The sequence below is a fragment of the Melozone crissalis genome, unplaced genomic scaffold (assembly GCF_028551555.1).
Source record: "Melozone crissalis strain CALT ecotype California unplaced genomic scaffold, PUWL_Pcris_2 ptg000027l_1, whole genome shotgun sequence".
NCBI lineage: Eukaryota > Metazoa > Chordata > Aves > Passeriformes > Passerellidae > Melozone > Melozone crissalis.
Genome location: NW_026535805.1, coordinates 62,103,159 through 62,123,933, shown reverse-complemented (window position 1 = coordinate 62,123,933; position 20,775 = coordinate 62,103,159). Strand labels below are relative to the sequence as shown.

Genomic DNA, 20,775 nt, shown 5'->3' with positions numbered 1-20,775 from the left:
ACAGGGAAACACCACTAAAATACTTCAAGGGAATTAAGGGGTGCTCCTCTAAGAAGGTGACACAGCTCACAGTCCAACTGAGGTGCCTCTACCTCAGTGCACACAGACTGGGTAACTAACAGGAGAAGCTGGAAGCCACCATGCTGCCAGAAAGCTGTGACCTAGCTGCCACTCCAGAAACTTTGGTGGATGAATCCCATGACTGGAGTGCAACTGTTGACAGCTGCAGGCTGTTCAAATGGGACAGGAGAGGAAGGAGGGGAGGAGACGTTGCCCTCAACGTAAGAGATGGAGAGATTGCAAATTTTAAAAACAGTAGCAAGGAGGACGCCAGGAACTAGTGACCTGTCAGCCTCACCTCTCTGCCTCTGAAGATCATGGACCAGATCCTTGGGGAAGTTTCTCTAAGGCACATGGAGGACTCAGGAGGTGATTCAAGACAGCTAGCAACAACTTCACCACAGAGAAGTCCTGCCTGACCAACCCTGGGGCCTTCTGTGATGGACTGCATCAGTGGACAAGGGAAGGGCTAGAGATATCTATCTTGACAGATCTCTATCTATAGATATCTATATTTATCTGGACTTCTACAAAGCTTTTCAAAGCTTTTTCACAGTCCCCCACAATATCCTTCTCTCTACATTGGAGATACATTTGATGGGTAGACTGTTACACAGATAAGAAATTGGGTGTGGACAACTGTATCCAGAGGGTAATGGTCAATGGCTCAGAGTTCCAACAGACATCAGTGATATCCATCAGGTCCATACTGGGACCAGTGTTATTTAACATCTGCATTAATGACATGAATGGATGAGTGCATCTCCAGCCAGTCTGCAGATGACACCATGCTGAGTGGTGCAGTTGACACACCTGAGGGATGGGATGCCATCCAGAAGGACGTGGACGAGCTCAAGAAGGGGACCTGTGGGAATTTTATGAGATTTAATAAGATCACCTGAGCTGGGTCAACTCTCAGTAACAATCCAGGCTGGAAGATGAACAGATGCAGAGAAGCTCTGCTGAGAAGGACTTGCGGGTGCTGTGGTGAGAGGCTGGACTTCACCCAGCCAGGTTCCCTTGTTGCTCAGAAAGACAAACATGTCCTGGGCTGCATCCAAAGCAGTGGGAAGCAGGAGAGGGAGAGATACAGTCCCTCTGCCCTGGTGAGACCCCACCTGCAGTGCTGCATCCAGCTCTGGGATCTCCAGAACAAGAAGGATATCAATGTATTTGAGTAAGTCCAGAGGAGGCCACAAAGATGACTGATGAGGGATGGAACACCTCTACTATGAGGAAAGACTGAGAGAATTGGGATTTTTCAGAGAGAAGGCTTTGGGGTGACCTAATTGCAGCCTTCCAGCATCTGGAGAGAGCCTTCAAGACAGGTGGAGAAAGACTATTTACAGGGATATGAAGTGACAGGACAAGGGGGAATGGCTTCAAACTGATAGTAGGTTTAGAATTCTTTACCATGAAGGTAGTGACTTACTGGAGCAGGTTGACCAGAGAACTTATGGATGCCCCAACACTGGAAGTGTTCAAGACCAGGTTGGAAGGGCTTCTGAGGAACCTGGTCTAGTGAAAGGTATCCCTGCACATTGCAGGGGGGTTGGAACTAGATAATTTTTAAGGTCCCTTCCTACCTAAACCATTATAAGACTCTATGGAAAAACTCCCCTAGGAGGAAAGGCTGAAAGATTTTGGGGTCTCCAGCCTAGAGAAGACTTTGTTTCACTGACTTAATTTCTACAGGGTTTTACATGTACTTTCAAAATTGTTAACAAAGATCTAAAGTCAACTTGCATCTCTTCTACTAAAATATTGTTGTGTGTATTGGTTTCTTCCATTTCCTAAAGCACTCTGCAAAGCAAGAACAGTGGACTTCGCCCTCCAAAAGAGAAGCTTTAGTCCAGGATGGTCTGGGTGTTACAGCAAAACTATTAAGTGAAACTGAATGGCCTCTTACTGAAGTCAAATCAGAATCTGAAGGTATGGTTTGATGGACATGAAATGAGTGTTCTGTGTGACATGCCAAGTAGCTCAACTTAAAATAAATGACAGATTTGTCATTTTCCATTTATTTGAAAGCATACCCACCTGCAATGATTTCTCGTAGCTTGGGATCCAGGTTCACTGTACAAGGCAAAAAGGTTCTCACATCACGTGCAACAAGGACAGGTGTTCGTGAGGATAAAAATACCTCAAAGTTCCGTATATCTGCATCAATTTCAAGTAGAGGTTCAACATCTTTAGTTGTAGGAATATTCTTTGAAATTCTGGGGGGTGAAATTAGATACATCATAAACATTATTTATTAAGAGTATGACTTCAGTTTACAAAGTAATATTCTAGGGTGAAATACTAGCACACTTGCACCCATTCTCCCTGTTCTCTGAAAAATAAGGGAACCCATAAAAAGCTGTTCAGTCTGCAGAAAGAGTAACGTAATGTTTTCTAATATGCAAAAAAACATAAACTGCTGAACAATCTGATCTAATGGTATGCATCAGAGAAAAGTCAAAGAAGCCATACATCAGTAATGTCAAATCCCAAGTAAGGGGAAGTTAACATTTGTGAACTTTAACCCCAAACATCTATTCAAATTCCTATACCCAATTCAGAAATTCCATGGGAAAAATAGCCTCATTTTTAAACTAACTTTTGGTAACAGGAACAGGCATCTTAGAAGTTGATCAAAATCTAACTGTGCATTCATTGTAAAAAGTGGGAAAACAACCACCTGCTTTCAAGCAATTCACCTTCTAAGAAAAAGCCACAAACAAATGAAAACAACAAAACCATGAGACATGATCAATGTAAGGGACTGTTCATGCATTATGACTATTGTCAAGCAACAGTGGGGTTTTGTGAGCAGTAGTATAAAGGGGAGTTTCAGGAAGGAACAAGTAGGGTTAAATGTTAGTCTTGTGGAAGTTTATGAAAAGCTCCTACCAAGCAAGTGATGGAGGCTGACACTGTTGGTCAGATGGACCTATCTTACTTGATATTTCATCTCATAATACTGGCATCACATATCAAATGAGAAATTATAATCTAAATTAAAGATTATGAAAATGAAAAAGTACTCACAATCTAGCATAATAAATATGTAAACAGTGGAAGAATGTACTGAGAACAGTGAACACAGTTACAGAAATGGCTATAAAGTGACTGTGATACCACTCTATATGGATACCAGTGAAGTAACCACACTGTACATAAAGTAAAAATAGAAAAAAAATTATGAGGAGAAAAAAACCAAAAAAAATCCTATAAAATTATTTATGATTTTAATGGCTCTTTTCAAAGACATGTTAAGGCTACAACTCCATGATAAAGGGGATAAAGGGGAACAGCATACACGTGTTGGCTGCGCTGTGAACTGCTGTAACTTGCTTAAAAGAAGAAGGTAGCATAGAACAAAGAAAGTGTGTTTTCTTCAACTACTGGACAATTAGAAGAGCTAAGGCAACTACCAATGCTGTCATGGAGGAAATGAGTGCACTGATGCATGGATGGGAAGGAAGGCAGGAGACTTATGCACACTATGTAAATCACCAATACATCAGGAATCTCTTACATTAAATAAATTCACAATCACATTGTGTCTTTGAAAAGAAAAAAAAAAAAACACTTAAAAGAAACCCCCAACTGGTAGTATAGTAATTGAATTGCATTTTTAAAAGACCTAATGAACTAAGTCTACCATTAGTTGAACAATCTTACCCTATTTCACAATTTGTCTGCTTTTTAAAAGCAACAATCTTTTCAAATCTTTATTTTTAAATCCTCCACAGAAAGTAGAATTTTATGTACCATGGGATTATTCTAGAAACAAAAGTGGCAGATTTACACAGAATACATAGCATTTAATGTTAAGAAAAATAAAAAAATTGAGAATCAATGCTACATGCTTGAAGTAAGGGCAACTCCATTGCATTAGAAATGTATTTCAGCTGTGATAATCTTTCAATCTGATCTTTTACCACATTCTAGCCATATACTAAGAGTAGAATTAACAAATTCCTAAAAATTTTACCAGAAAACAATGGACGATGTACCTAACAGACAGAGGATTCTGCCATACCATGCTGTCATAAACAGTGTCTGCGAATAACTATATTCACAGTGAGAGGTCACTTTATAGCACAGGAAAAATGTAACAAATATAAAGCATAAAAGCAAGTGTAGCCTATTCTAACAAAGGTTCTGCAGAACAAATTGTTATGAGACATTGTCCAGATGGCAGCTGGATTATCCACTTTAGGGAAGCTCAATGTATGTAAGACTTCAGCCTTAAGAGAATAAAAGGTGGTGCTTCTGTGAGAAGACGAATTTGACACTCAAAGGTTACAGTTTCAAATAATGGTACAGTTCATTCTCTGGTACAGTTTAAAGAAATCTAGTAGAAGCTAAAAGTATTCCTAACCTCAAGAAGTGAAGGGTCAAAAGAAAAAAAAAGAAGAACACTGGCAGTATCAAAGTAAAACTTGTATACTCCACTGAATCTGAGAAATGCATATTTTACACTAATATTTAGCTACTACCTTATGTTATTCTATTTAGTCTTTTATAAAACTACAACTAAACTGACAGTAAATGTGTATGTTTTAAATCAAACATCAGATTGTGAAAAGAAACAAGATCCTTAATGCACACTTTAGTTATATATATATTTGTTATATATATTTACTCTTTGTATTTTAGACAAGAGTTCAACACTGGAAATGTAAAAATTAAGTCACTTTTCAAGTCAGGAACTGAAGAGTTAAAGAGTGGCCTACTTCAACACTTCAATCTACAAAATAAAAAGCCAAAAGAGAATGTGACATAGATTTAAATAAAACACACAGCTGATGAATCACATGAAACAAATTAGCTGATTTTTAATGCCAGCTCTACTTAAGTCTGAATGCGAACAGTGTTGCGAATGCGATGAACAAAGCTACTGTTCAGAAGCCAATAGCCCACTGCTGGTGTGCAGATTGAAGTCTCTATTCTAACCTTCTGAGCTCAATGTCTTAAACTACGCCTTTGAAAGAAATATTTATGTAAATGATAATCTTTTGGCAAAGAGCCACAAAAACCATACGTGCCTGCACTTCTCAGATAAAAAAATAAAAGGTTAGCATTTAAAGCACTTTAGAAGTTACTTTTTCTAAAATACAAGCATGCAGATCTAAAAATAAAGCACTGTGAACACACTTTTTTCATTCTGGGGCTAGATTCCTGAGGCAAAATTATTATTTTTTAAATCAGAAACATCAGAAAGTGTCAGTGTTATAGACCGTCTGTTTCCAGGAGAAACTACTTGAATTTTGAAGGAATAAAGCTAAAACAAAACATTTCATTGATTGAAGCGAACCTTAAAAATTAATTCCACTACTCTCCACATCGCTTTCCCATGAGCAGCTGAAATTAAAAACTGCTTTCATTTGGGAGTAAGTTACATTGCAACAATGTTGAATTATTCCTGGCTTTTTCCTGAAATATAGACAATTTAGTACAAGTACACAGAGGTACATCATCTTATCTTTCATTCTGTAAATTAGATTCCAATTTGTTCTAATTATGTTCACCGTGTACTTTCATGACTGACTTAGAAAATAACCAAACCATGTCTGACAGTGTGTCCAGCACTGAATTCTGCCTGCACAGTTTAGAGGAAGCTAAGCTGTTGTACCTATTGACCATCTCCTTCGCTACCCTGCTAGGTGGTGCCAAAATAGCAACAGCCAAAATTACCCACCTTCACCCACTCTGGAGGCTGCACTGGAGGTGCCCACATTGCCTATGCTACTGGTTATGTCAGGCCCTGGAATATGCCAACAGGATTTACCCACCTCTTCCCCAGCCAGGGTGTAGCTGAGTAACCAGGCCGTGCTGACAAGGGCTGTGAGGAGCCTCACAGGTCTGAGCTAAGAACAGCTTTTAAGCTCAGACCTTTGCCCTTGCTCCTCCTCCAAGCTACATCTATGCACCTTTGGTCTTGACCTTGACCCCTGGCTTAACTTCCTGCCTTGAGCTGTGCCTTGTGGCTACACACCAGGGGGCTGCTGGCTGTCCCTGGCTACTGTCACAACCTGCTCCACTTTTCCTGTTTGGCTGTTGAGGGGTTGCTCCCCTTGCTCATAGTGCTGTGCCTGCCTTGCAGCCCCCCTCAGCCCCCAGCCCACCCTCGCTCATGGAGCACATCCCTGCTGTTCCCACACCGATGGAAAGCTGACTTCTCTACAAGCCCTCATACCTCAAAGGGCTGTTCTCTTGGCTCTTTCCAAACCTCTCTCCCTGAAGGTAAAAACAAAGAAATGCTTCAAATTGATCTTTGCACACCTAACTTTTGTCTTCATTTGTTTTACAGGAGCAAGCAACTGCATGGACAAGAGTAATTTAACTTTCTCACTCCATAAAAAGCAAATTACTTCATTAATTGCTATTAAATAATAGAGCAAGAGAAGGCATGAGCATGAAGGCATGTCATGTTTTATCTATCATGAGCTTTTTAATTTTTTCCTCTCAAGATAGTACAAGTCAAAAATGTTGCTTAAAATAATGAAATAATTTGTCATTAAAACTCAGAAAAAATTTTCTACAGGTTTGATACTGAGAAACACAAAACTAGAAAATCTTGGCTGCTATGGAATGCAATATGAAATTTTTATGCTTAATAGTCTGCTAATTTGACGTCTGATCTCAAATACCTAATAATCAAATCCTATGCTTTGCACTGAAGTTACTTATCCCACTCTTCTCACGTCTGGTTAATACAATGACAGTGTTAAAAGCTCTCACACAAATCACCCCAGGAACTTTGCAGTACTTTCAACATATCAGCAACTGCGCTACAAATATTCTCTCAAACTGAAAACTGCAACAGGTCACTTGGACACTGAAAAAGAACATTCGCTTATACGCCCATTCACATAAAAATAGGAATAAAAAGTCATCACACACTCAATAATATAACATAAGGGAACAAATGCTTTATCTTTATAAAGACCAAAAAAAGAGAAAGCTATAGTTTGATATATATATGTAGACAAAAATTCAAGTCTCCTCAGCGCATATTAAGCAGAAGAGACTTCACTGAACAGATGCAATAGCTATTTAAAAACTCCTATTACCATAGGTATTCAGGAAAACTTGATTTGCAAAACTGACTTTATTCAATTCAAGTACCAGCAGATAAACCACCTCTCCACCTCTCCTCCTAAAGTGTTCCTGCTTTTGATCATTTCAGAAAGAAAAAAACCTATTCTGATGCTTAAAAGATTGATATTTATTAAACTAATCTCCCACACCCAGTATCACACACTGTCACTGAGCCATATTAAAAAGTTCTGTTCTTTAAACAACTCTCTGGCATGCTTTATGATTAAAATAAAGTGTTAAAGCAGTTACAAATGCCCGGATTCATTCACAGCTTTGCAGTGCTATTTGAATTACAAAAGGCAAAAGAATTTTAAAAAAGGTGGGCATCAACCACCTACTACTCAACTGGTACGCTGCCTTTTAACATTGAGACCACACTATTAGCACAGTAAGAAACAGAATAACTTTATGTGCCCTGCATTTTAAGTACGAGGCAATAAAAGGAGACAGAAAAACAAAAAGCAGGTTAAACATTTTAGAAGTAATGCCTCACTGTGAGGTCTACAATACTAAATTGTCTACTTAAAGGAAGTGATTTATTTAAACCTGGCCTGGGCAAAGATGATTGCAGAGAACATTATCATCAGAGTGATGAATGTGGCACCTTCCACGGCATTTTCATTTTTAATTTCTATAATCACTAAATAGCTACACTTCTTAAATTAATACATCAATAGGCATTAAGCAACTCACAAATCCCTCAGAAGTTCATTTCACCCTTTTTCTTAAAAGGTATTTAAACAGTGTCAAAACTGGAATTAACATAATAACCTTCCAGAAAAGTTACATTTCAATGATCTTGCTCAATTTAAACATTTAAAATTTCTACAGAATTGCTGAAAGCATGTAACATACTTTCTTAAAAGAATAATTCAATAGATATTTGTCTAAAGCACTGTAATGAAAAAGTAAACAGATAATGCTTATCTTCCATTTTTTACTTCTTTTCTTCTTACTTATGTATATTAACAAAAAAACCTCAAATGATTTAAACAAAAGCTTTTAGCTCAACACATAATTGCAACAAAATTACAATAATTGTACCAATTAAAATAATCCTGAATGAACAGTTTGTCATCTTAATGTTCCAATGGTTTATAGAAGGATCTACTTAATTAGCTGAAATTGCTTTCCAATGTTAGTATCAAATGTCATTTGTTAAAAGTTGAACGATTTTGAAAATAATTTAACAAAGCAATTTTACAAAACACCAAGAACCAACATTTTCTTTTCAGCTGAATAAAGCAAGCAGATGTGTCATCAAATTGCTATAAAAATAAATGAGCCTTTATATGGAGAAAAATAAATTTTACTACTAGTGCTACAGAATACTATTTTTGTATGAAATCAAATTCTTTAATAAAATAATTTCATATCATTTATATCTTGGTGATATTTTTAGTATGCTATAAATATACTTTCTTAAATTGAAGTAGTAAACAATCAAGGAGAAATATTCCACCGTACATGAAACAGAAAAATGTTTTAACTTGACTAAGTGATTTCTTAATTTGATTACCATGGGTGTATTACACAAGAGATCTGAATCTATCAGGAAAACATGGCACCACTGAAACTATGTTATAGAACTCCAAATCTATAGTAATGAACTGCAGTTTCACTTATAAATCAATTTGTTTCTTAAACCAGTTTAATTTCAAGAAAAAAAGAAAAAAAAAAAGAAAAACTGTTCTGTGGTTGATTTCAAGAAGGGGTAACTTCACTAAAGACTGGGAAAAAAACCAAGGAAAATCATATACCAGTGCTGAAACTGGACTGGAACAGAAAAAATTAAGAAACAACAATTCCTTCTATTATTGATAAATTAGACAAAGCATATATTCCATAATCCATCCCTTGGAATGCTGTAAGAGTTGCAAAAGCATTAAAATGAAATTAATACATGAGCTATGGCTCGCTTAGATACTTTGGTTCCCTTCATCCCTACAACCCCCTCCCTCTTTTCCCAAAAAAGAAAAAAAGAAAGAGATGCTGAATTAAAGAAAGCAGTTATGCTATTCTTCTAAATCTGGTGTGTTCTGCCTCGGCACATCGTATTGCCATCCAATTTGCCATCCATCATAGGTAGGCATGCACACATATGTGCACAAAGACTTTATCACAGAGGTTAAATTAAGCCCAAGTGATGGATGAATTACACGTTGCTAAGTTTTAAATAATGGTTACCTACAACTCTGAGAAAAGTATAACCATTTTCTTGTCCTGAGAAATCTCTTTTTTCAAAATCAAAGAGTTCTTGATTTCCATAGTTTCCCTCAGCTTCCCAAAAAGCATATTTTCAAGGAGATTAAGGAAGGGTGGAGATCATAATCTGAACAGATGGCTCATGAGTTTCTTCTATCCTGAGCCAAGCTCTTCTGTTCTAATATTTTTAATAAATATATAAAAATAGTCACAGAAATTTAGGGACCATCAGCTATTTGCAAATATCTTCATAAAAAATCAGAAAGTTCTGCCTTAATATTCTGGTTTGCTCAATGTCTCTGTCTTAAACCACCAGAGTTTGGTCAAAATTCAGGCAAAGAATGACAGGTAGGACTATCCCTTGTGACATCAAGCCCAAAAAGCAGATTAACATCAAAAGCAGCCAGTAGGAAGCGCCTGAATAGAAGGTTGTGTGAATACCTGAATTCTGTAGCATTAAATAAATTGTATATTCAGTCATGGGGGACAAGCACCCTCCCCTCCCCAGCATCTTTAGGCACTGATCTCATGGTCTCTCTTAGGACTATCTCCTCAGATACACCAGCCTCACACTTCTCACAGTTTCAGCAGGTAATGGCTAGAATTATTTTCAGAAAGATACAGAACCTAGATCCTAATCCTGTAAGAGAGAGGACAATATTTACCACACATCTACCTGGGTGAATGTCTGGTATCTGAGCATGACCATGAGGAAATTGTCATGGATTGTCACCAACTTCATACTGACTTTTTTCTTTCCAAAGGGCCCTCTGTAACAGGTAGATCACTAAATTGCTCTGGCAGCCTGCAGTGCATTCCCTGCCATTTTCTTTCCAAAGGCCAACTGGAACTTTTCTACAGTGGCCTTCCTTGCCTGCTGGACAACACATCTTGCTCACCAGCACTAGAAGGCTCCTGCAACCTGTCACACATCCTGTCCCAGCACTTGGTACAACTAATTTAGACACATTTATCTTAGAATTAAAGTAGCCTTTACTGCTGTACTTTGTGCTGAACTTCATTTTATCCTCCTGCTTCAAACATGCTCAAACCACATGTTTTTTGTCTTTTATTTAGCTTTTTAAGGGCTTCAGTTACTGACTGAATAGGTTCTAGGTGCAAGGTAGGCCTTGCTTTAGCAATTCTGTGCATTGACAACAGAATTGTTTCACAGCAGAACCACTGACTGCACAGGACCTTCAAGGGTAAAAATTCATAGTCCATAGTTTTTCAAGTGTCTGGAAATTTACAATAATTTTCTGAAATGCCATACAAGACATTCTTGAACTCAGGAGGCATATGCATGCCTGAAGTTTCACTTTCAATTGTATAAATCTTACAGTCCAGCTACTAACAGTTCCAAGAAGTGGCAGTCTGGAAAATCTGAAAATCTGCCACATCTAGTAGAGAACAGGTTCACTCATAGATACAGAAACTCTCCCTAATGCCTCTGTCAGAGGGACAGGCAAGAGAGTCATGCAATTACTTCAGTTATTTACAGGAACATTTTCCAATTGACAAAGTACTACAGACTTCGATTTCTACCATGATAAGAAGGATACAAAGAGATAAAATGTGTTCCACAGATTATCTTATTTAGTGAGGCAAATTGATGAGGAAAGGGACTGGGAAGACATTTCTTATCATACAATCAGCTTTAATAGCCTGATTTTTGATCAACATGGTGGTGATATCAATCCCTGACACCTTTAGTCTTAAGAAGTAGAAACTATCAAGAAACAAAGACAACCAAGACTCAAAGCCTCAAACTGAAATGAAAAAAGTAAGACTTTTGGGGAAAAGAAAGAAATTAATCAAATGCCTTAAGAATGAGGAATGCTGGAAAAGAGAGGAGAAAGTCTGGCAAAACTGGGGGTTGTCACTGCTTGATGTGAGACTACAGCTTTCCTCAGCCTCTTAAATATATCTGTTTTGGCACAACTATTTTGAAATGTGATTATTAGAAAATCAGTCTTTAGAACTTAGAAAAATTACAGATTTGTATAATACAATACATTCTGCCCTTCCACTGATTTGTTGGGAACTCCTAAAGACACGGTTTCATTTTCTGACTGAAGTGGGGCACAAAACATTGTTCAGAGAAATCAGCAACAATTTATAAATTCCTTTCCTTACTGCAGATTTACTGCCCACTACTGTGTTAGCAGGACTATAGATAAGATTATTTTCCCTAGTAGAGTATGATATCTATATCCACAATGACTTTGACCTGCAACTTACTCACAGTTACTTCTACAACCCTCTGTGAAACTCTTATCCTGGTTATATGCCCACATGACATCACCTCCCTCTGTCAGACCATTCACTGGTATGTCAAATAGCACAAAAATTATCTTTGGAAACCTCACCTGCAAGTTTCTCATGACACAAATACTACTATCATCTTCTGCTTCCTTTTTTTGTTTTCCTGGGGCAATCATGCCTGTTATTATCCTAGACTTTAATATGTTTAGATGTTCTAGATTAAGGTCTTGCTTAAAATGTCTTAAATTTCAAAATACTTCCTTGTCTTCTTCCTACGTTCATTGACTCTGTTGAGAACTCAGTTTCGTGAAATGTATCTTTTTTCTACAAAAGCCACAGTGACTTTTCCCAAGATATCATTTATTTAGATCTGACACTGTCATTTACTGTGGTGTCATGGATGCTTTACTTGCCTTCACAAGAGAGCACATTCCCATAACTGGCTAATTTACAAGTCTGAGAAGTCTCAGTTCCAAACACTCAACAGAAACTTGCTTTAATCTGACAAATTAATTCTCTTAGAAATTTATTTGCAGAAAGCCCACATATTTTATTTCACTTCAGAGCTTTAAAAATTTGCCTTTTGCAATTTCTGCAAACCACTTTGGTATTACACAAAATTGACTCTTTACAGAAGAGAATGCAGCACAACATAAATGTAGAGAAATATTAACTCTATGTATAGCTATAAATAAAATGGAAAGATAATTAAATTAGACCAGTATGGAGATATGGGTCATGACAACAGTGAGCTTGACCACCAAAGAACCTAAACACAAGAGGGGAAGGAGCAACAAAATCAGAATTAAGAGCTTAACCTGGCAAGGAGAGAGACTACATGAAAATCCTGATGATGAGAAAAGGCAACACATTACCTGAAGGAGTAAATACTACTACTAATAAATATACCAGATGGAAAGCAAGACCAACCAGACAAGTAGATATAGAGAGGCTGAAATGAGAGGATGGAAGTGAGATGATACAGCAGGTCAGTTTAAGGAAGTAAAAAGAGTAAAGACATTTTTCTCGAGCATATAAACTGAAAGCCAACAAAGCAGATTCAGCATTTTCTTTTCAAAATTTGCCACAGTGACAAAGCATGGGCTTGTTCCCCTCTAAAAAAGACTGAAAGCATAGAGTCTCTACCTGTTACCATAAGAGATGTTAAGTGACACCAGCTCATAAAGGTTCTTCACAGAAGTGTGCCTGTGTCACAAACTGAACCCTAATTTTCTTTAGAGGGTTGAGGGGGGTGGGTTCTGTTTTGGGTTGGGTTTTTTTGTGGTTTTCTAATTAGTTGTGTGGTTTGATTTTTTGGTTGGTTTGTTGTTGTTGTCATTGTTGTTGTTTTTGGTTGTTGTTTTGCGGGGGGAGTCTGTGTTCTTTTGGTTTTGGTGGGGTTTTTTGTGAGGGTGGTTTTTCTGTTTGTTTGTTGGGTTTTTTGTTATAGACCGTGGAAGAAAGTTCCCAATATGATATTCAGTAGATTTTTCATCTCTGCATAGTATGAAACAGGAACTATACACTTCTCCTGACAGACCCGGTTTCATACTCATCAATTTAGTCTTTGATATTCTTCACAGTATCTATAGAAAAAGACAAGTTTACTTTCCCCAACAAGCCTTCATAATAAGAATATATTAGCTAGCTTTATTTTTAATGGCAAATTGAAGCACAGAGATAACAAGTATATTTATTTAGTTACCAAATTGAGGTATCCATTTTTTTCCAGAATACTCCACCAACTGAAAGCAGAGCTCCCAGTAGCTCCAGATATAGCTGAGTACTTAGCAATCTCAGCCTACAGAACCATAAGCTGTACACCACCTCCCTCTCCACAGAGGCATGAATACTCTCCAAGTGAAAGGCACTATAGAGGTGACTAGTCCAGCATCACACAAACTCTGACTAATAGTCGTGGAACAGCATTTCACTGTCTTACTTTAGTTATTGCATTCAACTCCGAAAGATAAGCACTGCAATGTAACAGAAAATGGCCTTCTCTTTTACTACAGTTCGCAAAATTAAATCCTGGACATTACAAGATGGGAATCTCAGAGAGGCAAAATAGCATATAATAATGGAAATTATATCATTGTGCCTGCATAGAGGAGAATTAACTAAAGACTATATTTATTGTTTTGCTTCTTAGTGCTTGACTACCCGATTCTTTCCGTATTTTTTGTATGTTATGAAAGTATCGCTCTCTCCTGCAAACAGCGAGCCAAGGCTCCGGCGCCAGCGCTCTCCGCGGCTGGGCCGAGCCGGGAGCGCCACCTGCCGGCACCGCGCCGCACTGCACAGTCCCGGCGGCACCGCGCTGCCGGGACAGCGGGGGACAGCCCGCCTTGGGGACACAGGAGGGGACATCCCACCTCGGGACACAGGAGGGGACAGCCCGCCTTAGGGACACAGGAGTGGACATTTCACCTCGGGACACAGGAGGGGACAGCCCGCCTTGGGGACACAGGCAGAGACATCCCACCTCGGGACACAGGAGGGGACAGCCCGCCTCGGGGACACAGGAGGGGACAGCCCGCCTCGGGGACACAGGCGGGGACAGCCCACCTCGGGACACAGCGGGGGACAGCCCGCCTTGGGGACACAGGCAGGGACATCCCACCTCGGGACACAGGCGGGGACAGCCCGCCTCGGGGACACAGCGGGGGACAGCCCGCCTCCCGGGGCACAGCTGGGGACATCCCACCTCGAGGGGCACAGGCAGGGACAGCCTCCCTCCCGGTTAATTGCCTTTTTAACACTTGATCTTTTAAAATTTGGAAAAGCAGCTGTAATATCAAAGGATTCTCTTTACACAGAGAACGTGATCAAGTGTCAAAGTCTTACATTTAACACAGAACCTACAAGATTCCTTTCAGCGACCAGAGATGTCCAAGCAGCAACCCTAAATCTGCAGTGTCACAATAAAAAGCAGTTTGACAAAAACTATTCAATACTAGGAAAACTATATTCTTGACTCTGATCTAAAATATCAAGATATTAAAAAACCCTGAAGAATAAAAAGCAGAGAACAACAAACTCAGTACAGGAACAAGCTACATAATTATCAAGATCTGGTATCTATTTATGAGACTCCAAATGGGAAAGCTGCTCTATAAACTAATAAAACTTAGAAAACTGAAACTGAAGTTTTAGAAGAGGAACTAACTTTGAAATGATAGTGAAACAGTTATTTGAGTCAAGTTAAACAGTTGCAGATAAAAAGAATAGCAAAGACACTGAAAGGATTACTTTGGATAAAACAGAATTTTTAGAGCTCTATGTAATCCCAGAGAAGAGTTCACAGACCTTTTCACATCCAGCATATGGTAAAGATGATCACCCAAATCACCAGACAGATGAGACCTCAGCTTTGTCAATACTTCAGGAGAGTTACATATTTAGTTCCTTACACAGGTTCAACAGAAGGGGCTGAGAGACATAAATTCTCTTCCTGAGCATGCAGAACATTATTGCTAGAAAACTTTTTTCTTTAATTGTTAAGAAGCTAAAGAAACTGAGTCTTTTAGCTTTATCATTTTTGTACCAAATAACCCTGTTGGTAGTTTTTTTTGCTAAAGAGAAAACCCTGAATATTGGTCTTGCTTTCCTTTTCCTCATTTTTCTGGTATTGCAGGTAGAATACAAACATCTTTCCTTAAAAGGTGATGATCACCTTCCCTTTTCCAATACATTGTACGGAGTTCTTCATTGTTTCTTCCCATTATGTACTCTGGTTTATTTAAACACTAAAAAATTACCTATACACTTGTAATTGTCAGTTATGAACTAGCAGTCTACTCAAGTGGCTGTATCACTTCCAAACAACTTCCAAACCTGCACAGCAAGAGGTACAACACAGCAGCAGCCATGAATCTCCTCCACACCTTAACTAATACACCATGACACGCTCCAGCTGGCACTAAGCATCAACAACTCAAGTGTTTGTGCTAACAACAAAAAATCCAGAACCCAAGTTATTCACATTCACTTGTGAATGTCCTTTTCTTTTATTTATGTTGGTTTACTATGATTTAGCATCCATGAATACTGGAATTACTAGCACTCATTTATGAAAATAAATCAGGTCTCTAATACCTCCTCTGGTTTATCAGAGGACAAACACTGTTATGTCTTGAAGACAGCTTTGGACTTCAATCATCTCAAAGTCATTTATTACTCTGGGTGTCAACAAACCCAAAACTGTAATGAGTTTGTTGGGCAAATACTGAAAATATAAAATTGTGAAACATGCTATACAGAAAACTGAACAAAGAGAAGTTTGAATAAAAAGCATGACAGGAGAGGGAATTCCTGATAATTCTGAATTACTTTACTTAGCTGATCACATAAACATTTGTGACACTAGTTGTGTGAACAAACAGTGGAAAGATGGGTTCCCTGTGCTTTACCTTTGATTTTACAGGTATATTATACTCACAGAGGAAATGCAAAACTCAAAAACTTTGTCCATATTCTAGAGGAGAGTGTTTCTAAACATGCACTCAATTTACCTGTGAAGTCTGGTATTTCTAAAGCCATCTTCCAGCTTAAAGCCAGTCAACTACTTCAGTCTACTACTTGCCCTCTTCATTTGTCTTCAATCCTCAGCCTCATCATGCCAAATCTACTCTTATCCATCTACCTTCTGAGATTTCCGTGTTCAGATCCTAACTGCACTTCAACTTTTCTAAAACAACTCATTCAATCTTTCTCAAACAATCCTAATTCCATTCTCAACACTTCAACCATTCTCAGCCCACCCCAGACCCTCACACAGTTCATCTCCTACTCCTTGACTTTCACTGCAGAGCACACTTGCAGTATTTTCTCTCCAAGTTCATTGCCCTGGACCCTGCAAAATCTCTACATTTTCTGGTAACTTGTTCAGTCAGTCACAATCTTGTCTCTTTACCTCAGCTGTTCTTTTCATCTGATCTCCATTATATTTTATTCAAGTCAAACCTTTCCCTCTTCCCCCTGACTCTGATTCCCAGATTCTGCTTTTCTTCTACAGGCCCCACTCTCAGCCACAACTCTCTCTTCCATTCCTCTCACTGTCATCAGGTCACAACCCACAAATCCTTTCTTACAAGCAGAGGGTTCTGGAGAGAGATGCTCACTGGCAACACTGGGCAATTTGTTCTCAGTAGTAATACCTAGACAGCTCTGTTGGAAAGCAGTTATCAGCAGAAATGGAGAAAATCATGCCTATTTTTCACATCCCTAACTGCAGCACATGGCATTGCCATAGCACACCTGCTAAGCACAAAACCTTCAGAGATTTTTATCAGTAAGGCCAGTTTCTGCTGAGCTTACTTCAGATTAACAAAGAAGTGGAAAAAATACCCAACTTGTAGCTTGGCCAAGGTAAAGATGAAAAGGATATCAAGAGACAAAAGTACAGTTAGCTGCCTGTGAAAGAATACCTGTACAGTTCTCTTTGGTTTAAATACAAAGCACTCATTTATACATAGTGCATCAAATAGCAATGAAACTCACTTAGAAGTTTTCAAAAGTCAGCAAAAGAGGGTGAGATTGTGGGAATTTTAGATTACAACCTGATAAACGTTTGAAAGTCATGTTATTCTAGTGATCATTAATAACAATCACTATTTTAATCACTGAAATTGCACACCATTACCAGAATAATGACTACCTCTCATAGATGGTTTTTAAAGTCAGGTGATCTGGAACACCTTCAGTCTCTTCAAGATGCAGGATGAGCCATGATGTTCTGTATGGCCACTGCTCTGTGAGATTGATCCAACTTGCCAGTCTGTCCCAATTGAATGTGATTTGATTGGCTCTCAATAAACGACCTAAAAGAACAAGAAAGAATAAAAGAAAACATAGAGGACTTTTTCTGCCTTTTGAAAGATATCTTTTTTCCCCTCAAAGTAACAGCTATGTTACTATGTCATTATCTGATGTGTGAACTTCCTGCTATTACATTTTGAACTCAGTAAATTCAAAATCATTGCAAGATGCATCTAAAAATATAAGTTTACAGTCTAATAAAAATCCTTGCAAATGCTGGTCAAAATATGAGACTCTCCAAAACTGCCAACTTCAGCCCCAGTTTAAACACTAATTACTATCATCCTGCTACTGGTGAATCTTAACTTACTTCAACCAAATTCAACAAAGAACTTCACACAGCATTAATTTCTCCATATAAACACAGAATTTTATGCTAATACTTTGACAGATTTTCTATGCACTGGCATATGAAATGTGGTCAAAACAAGTTAAGCATACAACTGCCAACTTCAATAGCTATGAAAAAAAACTGTTTAGGTTAGTAAGGTAAGGTACAAATTACAAATCAGGTTATTTTAAAAACCAGAAAAAGTCAATGCTACAATTTAGGCACTTGAAGTTTCAGCATATTTTCTGTAAGTCTTTTATTAGTATCTGTAATTACATGTAACCTACAGCCTGAAGGCTCTGTTCATAAAGGTGTTTATGAAATCACCATGTCTAACAACAGACTGTACTACACACTAAAAGTGGTCTTGTAAGGTCTACTTTTTTAAGTTTAATTTTACAACTAACATTTTGTGATTTTGTTATACTTTCATAACTGCACTGTAATTTGCCAAAACAAGACAGGTTACATGCTACAAATTGCAGTAACAAGCTAAGAGAGAGAACACTTATTTAAAACATTAACCCAGAATTTGACATCTGTTGCAGATTTATTCTCATAACTATACAGTGTAAAAAGTAACTCACTTTCTTTGCTCTGGGTAGCTGTAGGGCTACCCAGTGCCGTCTAGTGTCTGTAATAGAAAAGACACTAAATAATCACTCCCCATTCACTTACTACACAAAACATGTTTTTATTAAACCTCTGTAAGCCCTTTCCCAGTTATTCCCAGTTTTTAAAGTTCAGAGATACCAATGTCTTGACTGTGTTTCATTGAAGAAAACCAGGTGACAAAATGCTTTCATCAGCCTCACACAATCATTCAGGGAAAAAAAGTGCAAATACTCATAGCAAAAATAAACAGGATATATATTGGTTTTCCACTCACAGCTTACATTTTCACATGTCATCACTACAATCTTTGCTCACACCACAGTATTATGAAATTGAAAAATGTCATTTTCTTATACCATTTCAAAATAAAAAAATGTAAAATTTCCTAAAAATGCAGACTAGAATCATTTGTCTCCTAACTGAAGTCAGTGAAACAACAAATATTTTGTATCTTTTAAATTCCATGTAGAATGGTCAATGTTTTCTTACATTCTGGAAGAGTTTGCTTCAGAAGGACTTTCAAAAGCAACTCATGGACTGACTTGTTCAATTTAGTTTACATACTTAAAAGTCTGAGTGTAACTAGAAGCAGCCAAAACACAATCCTGTTTACTGCACACCGGCATGTCACACCTACCAGTCACTGAAACAATATTTAGCAACCTCCTCATGGTCTGAGGGCTGATATCACTGAACCAATCCTCTGTAACCAACAGCTTGGTCAAATCAAATGACATTTGGCGGGTAATGGTCCTCTGCATCTGGCGCCTTCGGTAAGTATCCTGATAATGAATCAAAAACCCAAGCAATACTGATTAGTATCAAAAGCTTTTATGTATTCCAAATACTTCAGTTTTACTTGATAATCAAGTTAGAGCCTTTGTGAGTAAGTCTGTGAGGCTGGCAGGTAATATCAGGCGTACAAGAATTTAATTCTGATTTACCTATGTAAAAGCTCAACATTATTTCCATAGAAGCCCAGAAGTGGTAAGAGTTACACATTTTACTTCTACATCAATTCTGAGAGGGCAAAATAGAGTGGCATAGCACAATATTTTCTAGAAAAATTACTACTTGCAGCATTTCCATCATCACTTCTGACTGTCTTTCTAGTGAATTAATGTGATCCATTTACTAACTACAAGTAAAAATTCAAGTGACCATCAGGCTCCTCCACCACAAAACTCCCAAAGTCTCTACCAACGGCAGCTCCAAAACCTCAATAGCCTCAGAGGCTGTGTTGCTTTTCACAACTTTCTAGATACCTTTTATTCAACCAGTTTGTGATTTTATGTAAATTTGAAAGAACAGAAAGCAGGAAAAGAATGTGGTAGACACTGCAGTACAAGTCTCGTACTTAATGTTGCTTTGATTAACTCAGTTACTGTCTCTTGTTGCAACATCCCGCAACAACTGATGTTAGGCTTACACAAAAAAAATCCAAAATACACACACAGACCATAGCTCCTACCAGATCTGCTGTATCACCTCAGCATTCACAGAGAGCTGTATTTATTTTTTGTGGAAAGGAATACTTTGGTGACCAAGCAAACTTTTTCCTCTTTGACAGAGCATTAGTCTACTCATGTAAGAATGGACTTATTTCTTATATGGATCATTTATAAAAATTTAGTAAGAATGGTTTGATAAGTCTTTCAAGTTGATACTATTGAAAATGTCAAAGAAAAAAAACCAAAAACAAACAGAAAAGAAAAAAGGTTTTACCAGTATCTATTTAGACTAAAAATCCTTCTCACCCGCCTGTTGAGAGCAGTTTTGCTACCAAGCTTGGCCATGTCTCCAAGACTGTTCTGAGAAACTCTCCTGTCAACCTCTTCATGCAATCCTATGGAAAGGAAAACAAAGGTAGGCATCTTCTCCAGTCATATACATTCAACTGACCTACAAAAATAACACTAATGATCTGTCAATTATTTAAACAATTTCTTCCAAAACACAGATTTTGGATCATTGTTTTTGTAATGCTCATATCACCGTCCTGCAGAACCTTACCTACACTATCTGCATAAGGAATGTCCCCATTGGTTGTTGAAGCTACCATCAGTTTTTTTGCATTACTAAGCCCTCTGCTGTTCAGAAAAACGGGCAAATGGACAATATTTCGCATGTAGTCATGGCCATTGATGTTTGAGTCCCGTAGAACACTGTTGAGATTCTGGTTAATTGCCTTTATAATAATGTGTGGGTCACTTGCAAAAATCGCAATGAACGGGCCTTTGGAAAACAAGACTCGCACCTGGAAAAAAGCAGACAGTAAACCTTGTTAGTAACAACTAACTGTAGCTGCAGATCACTTGAACATTTGGCTCAACACCTTATATTCATTCTGTTCAAGGAATAAACCTGAGAGGCCAAGAGATGAA

The 20,775-nt window shown here is 38.1% G+C and overlaps 1 protein-coding gene across 3 annotated transcripts in view; it reads right to left on the bottom strand.

The window, feature by feature from the left end:
• Positions 1–20,775, bottom strand: part of KIDINS220 (kinase D interacting substrate 220) — a 75,407-nt gene that overhangs the window by 19,991 nt on the left and 34,641 nt on the right. For all 3 annotated transcript variants that reach the window (XM_054279366.1, XM_054279367.1, XM_054279368.1), the window contains exons 19-23: positions 20,405–20,648; positions 20,149–20,237; positions 19,029–19,173; positions 17,285–17,447; positions 2,101–2,279 (exon numbers count right to left, since the gene is read on the bottom strand). In XM_054279366.1, the coding sequence (XP_054135341.1) occupies positions 2,101–2,279; positions 17,285–17,447; positions 19,029–19,173; positions 20,149–20,237; positions 20,405–20,648 (820 nt within the window). The remainder of the gene's footprint in view (positions 1–2,100; positions 2,280–17,284; positions 17,448–19,028; positions 19,174–20,148; positions 20,238–20,404; positions 20,649–20,775) is intronic.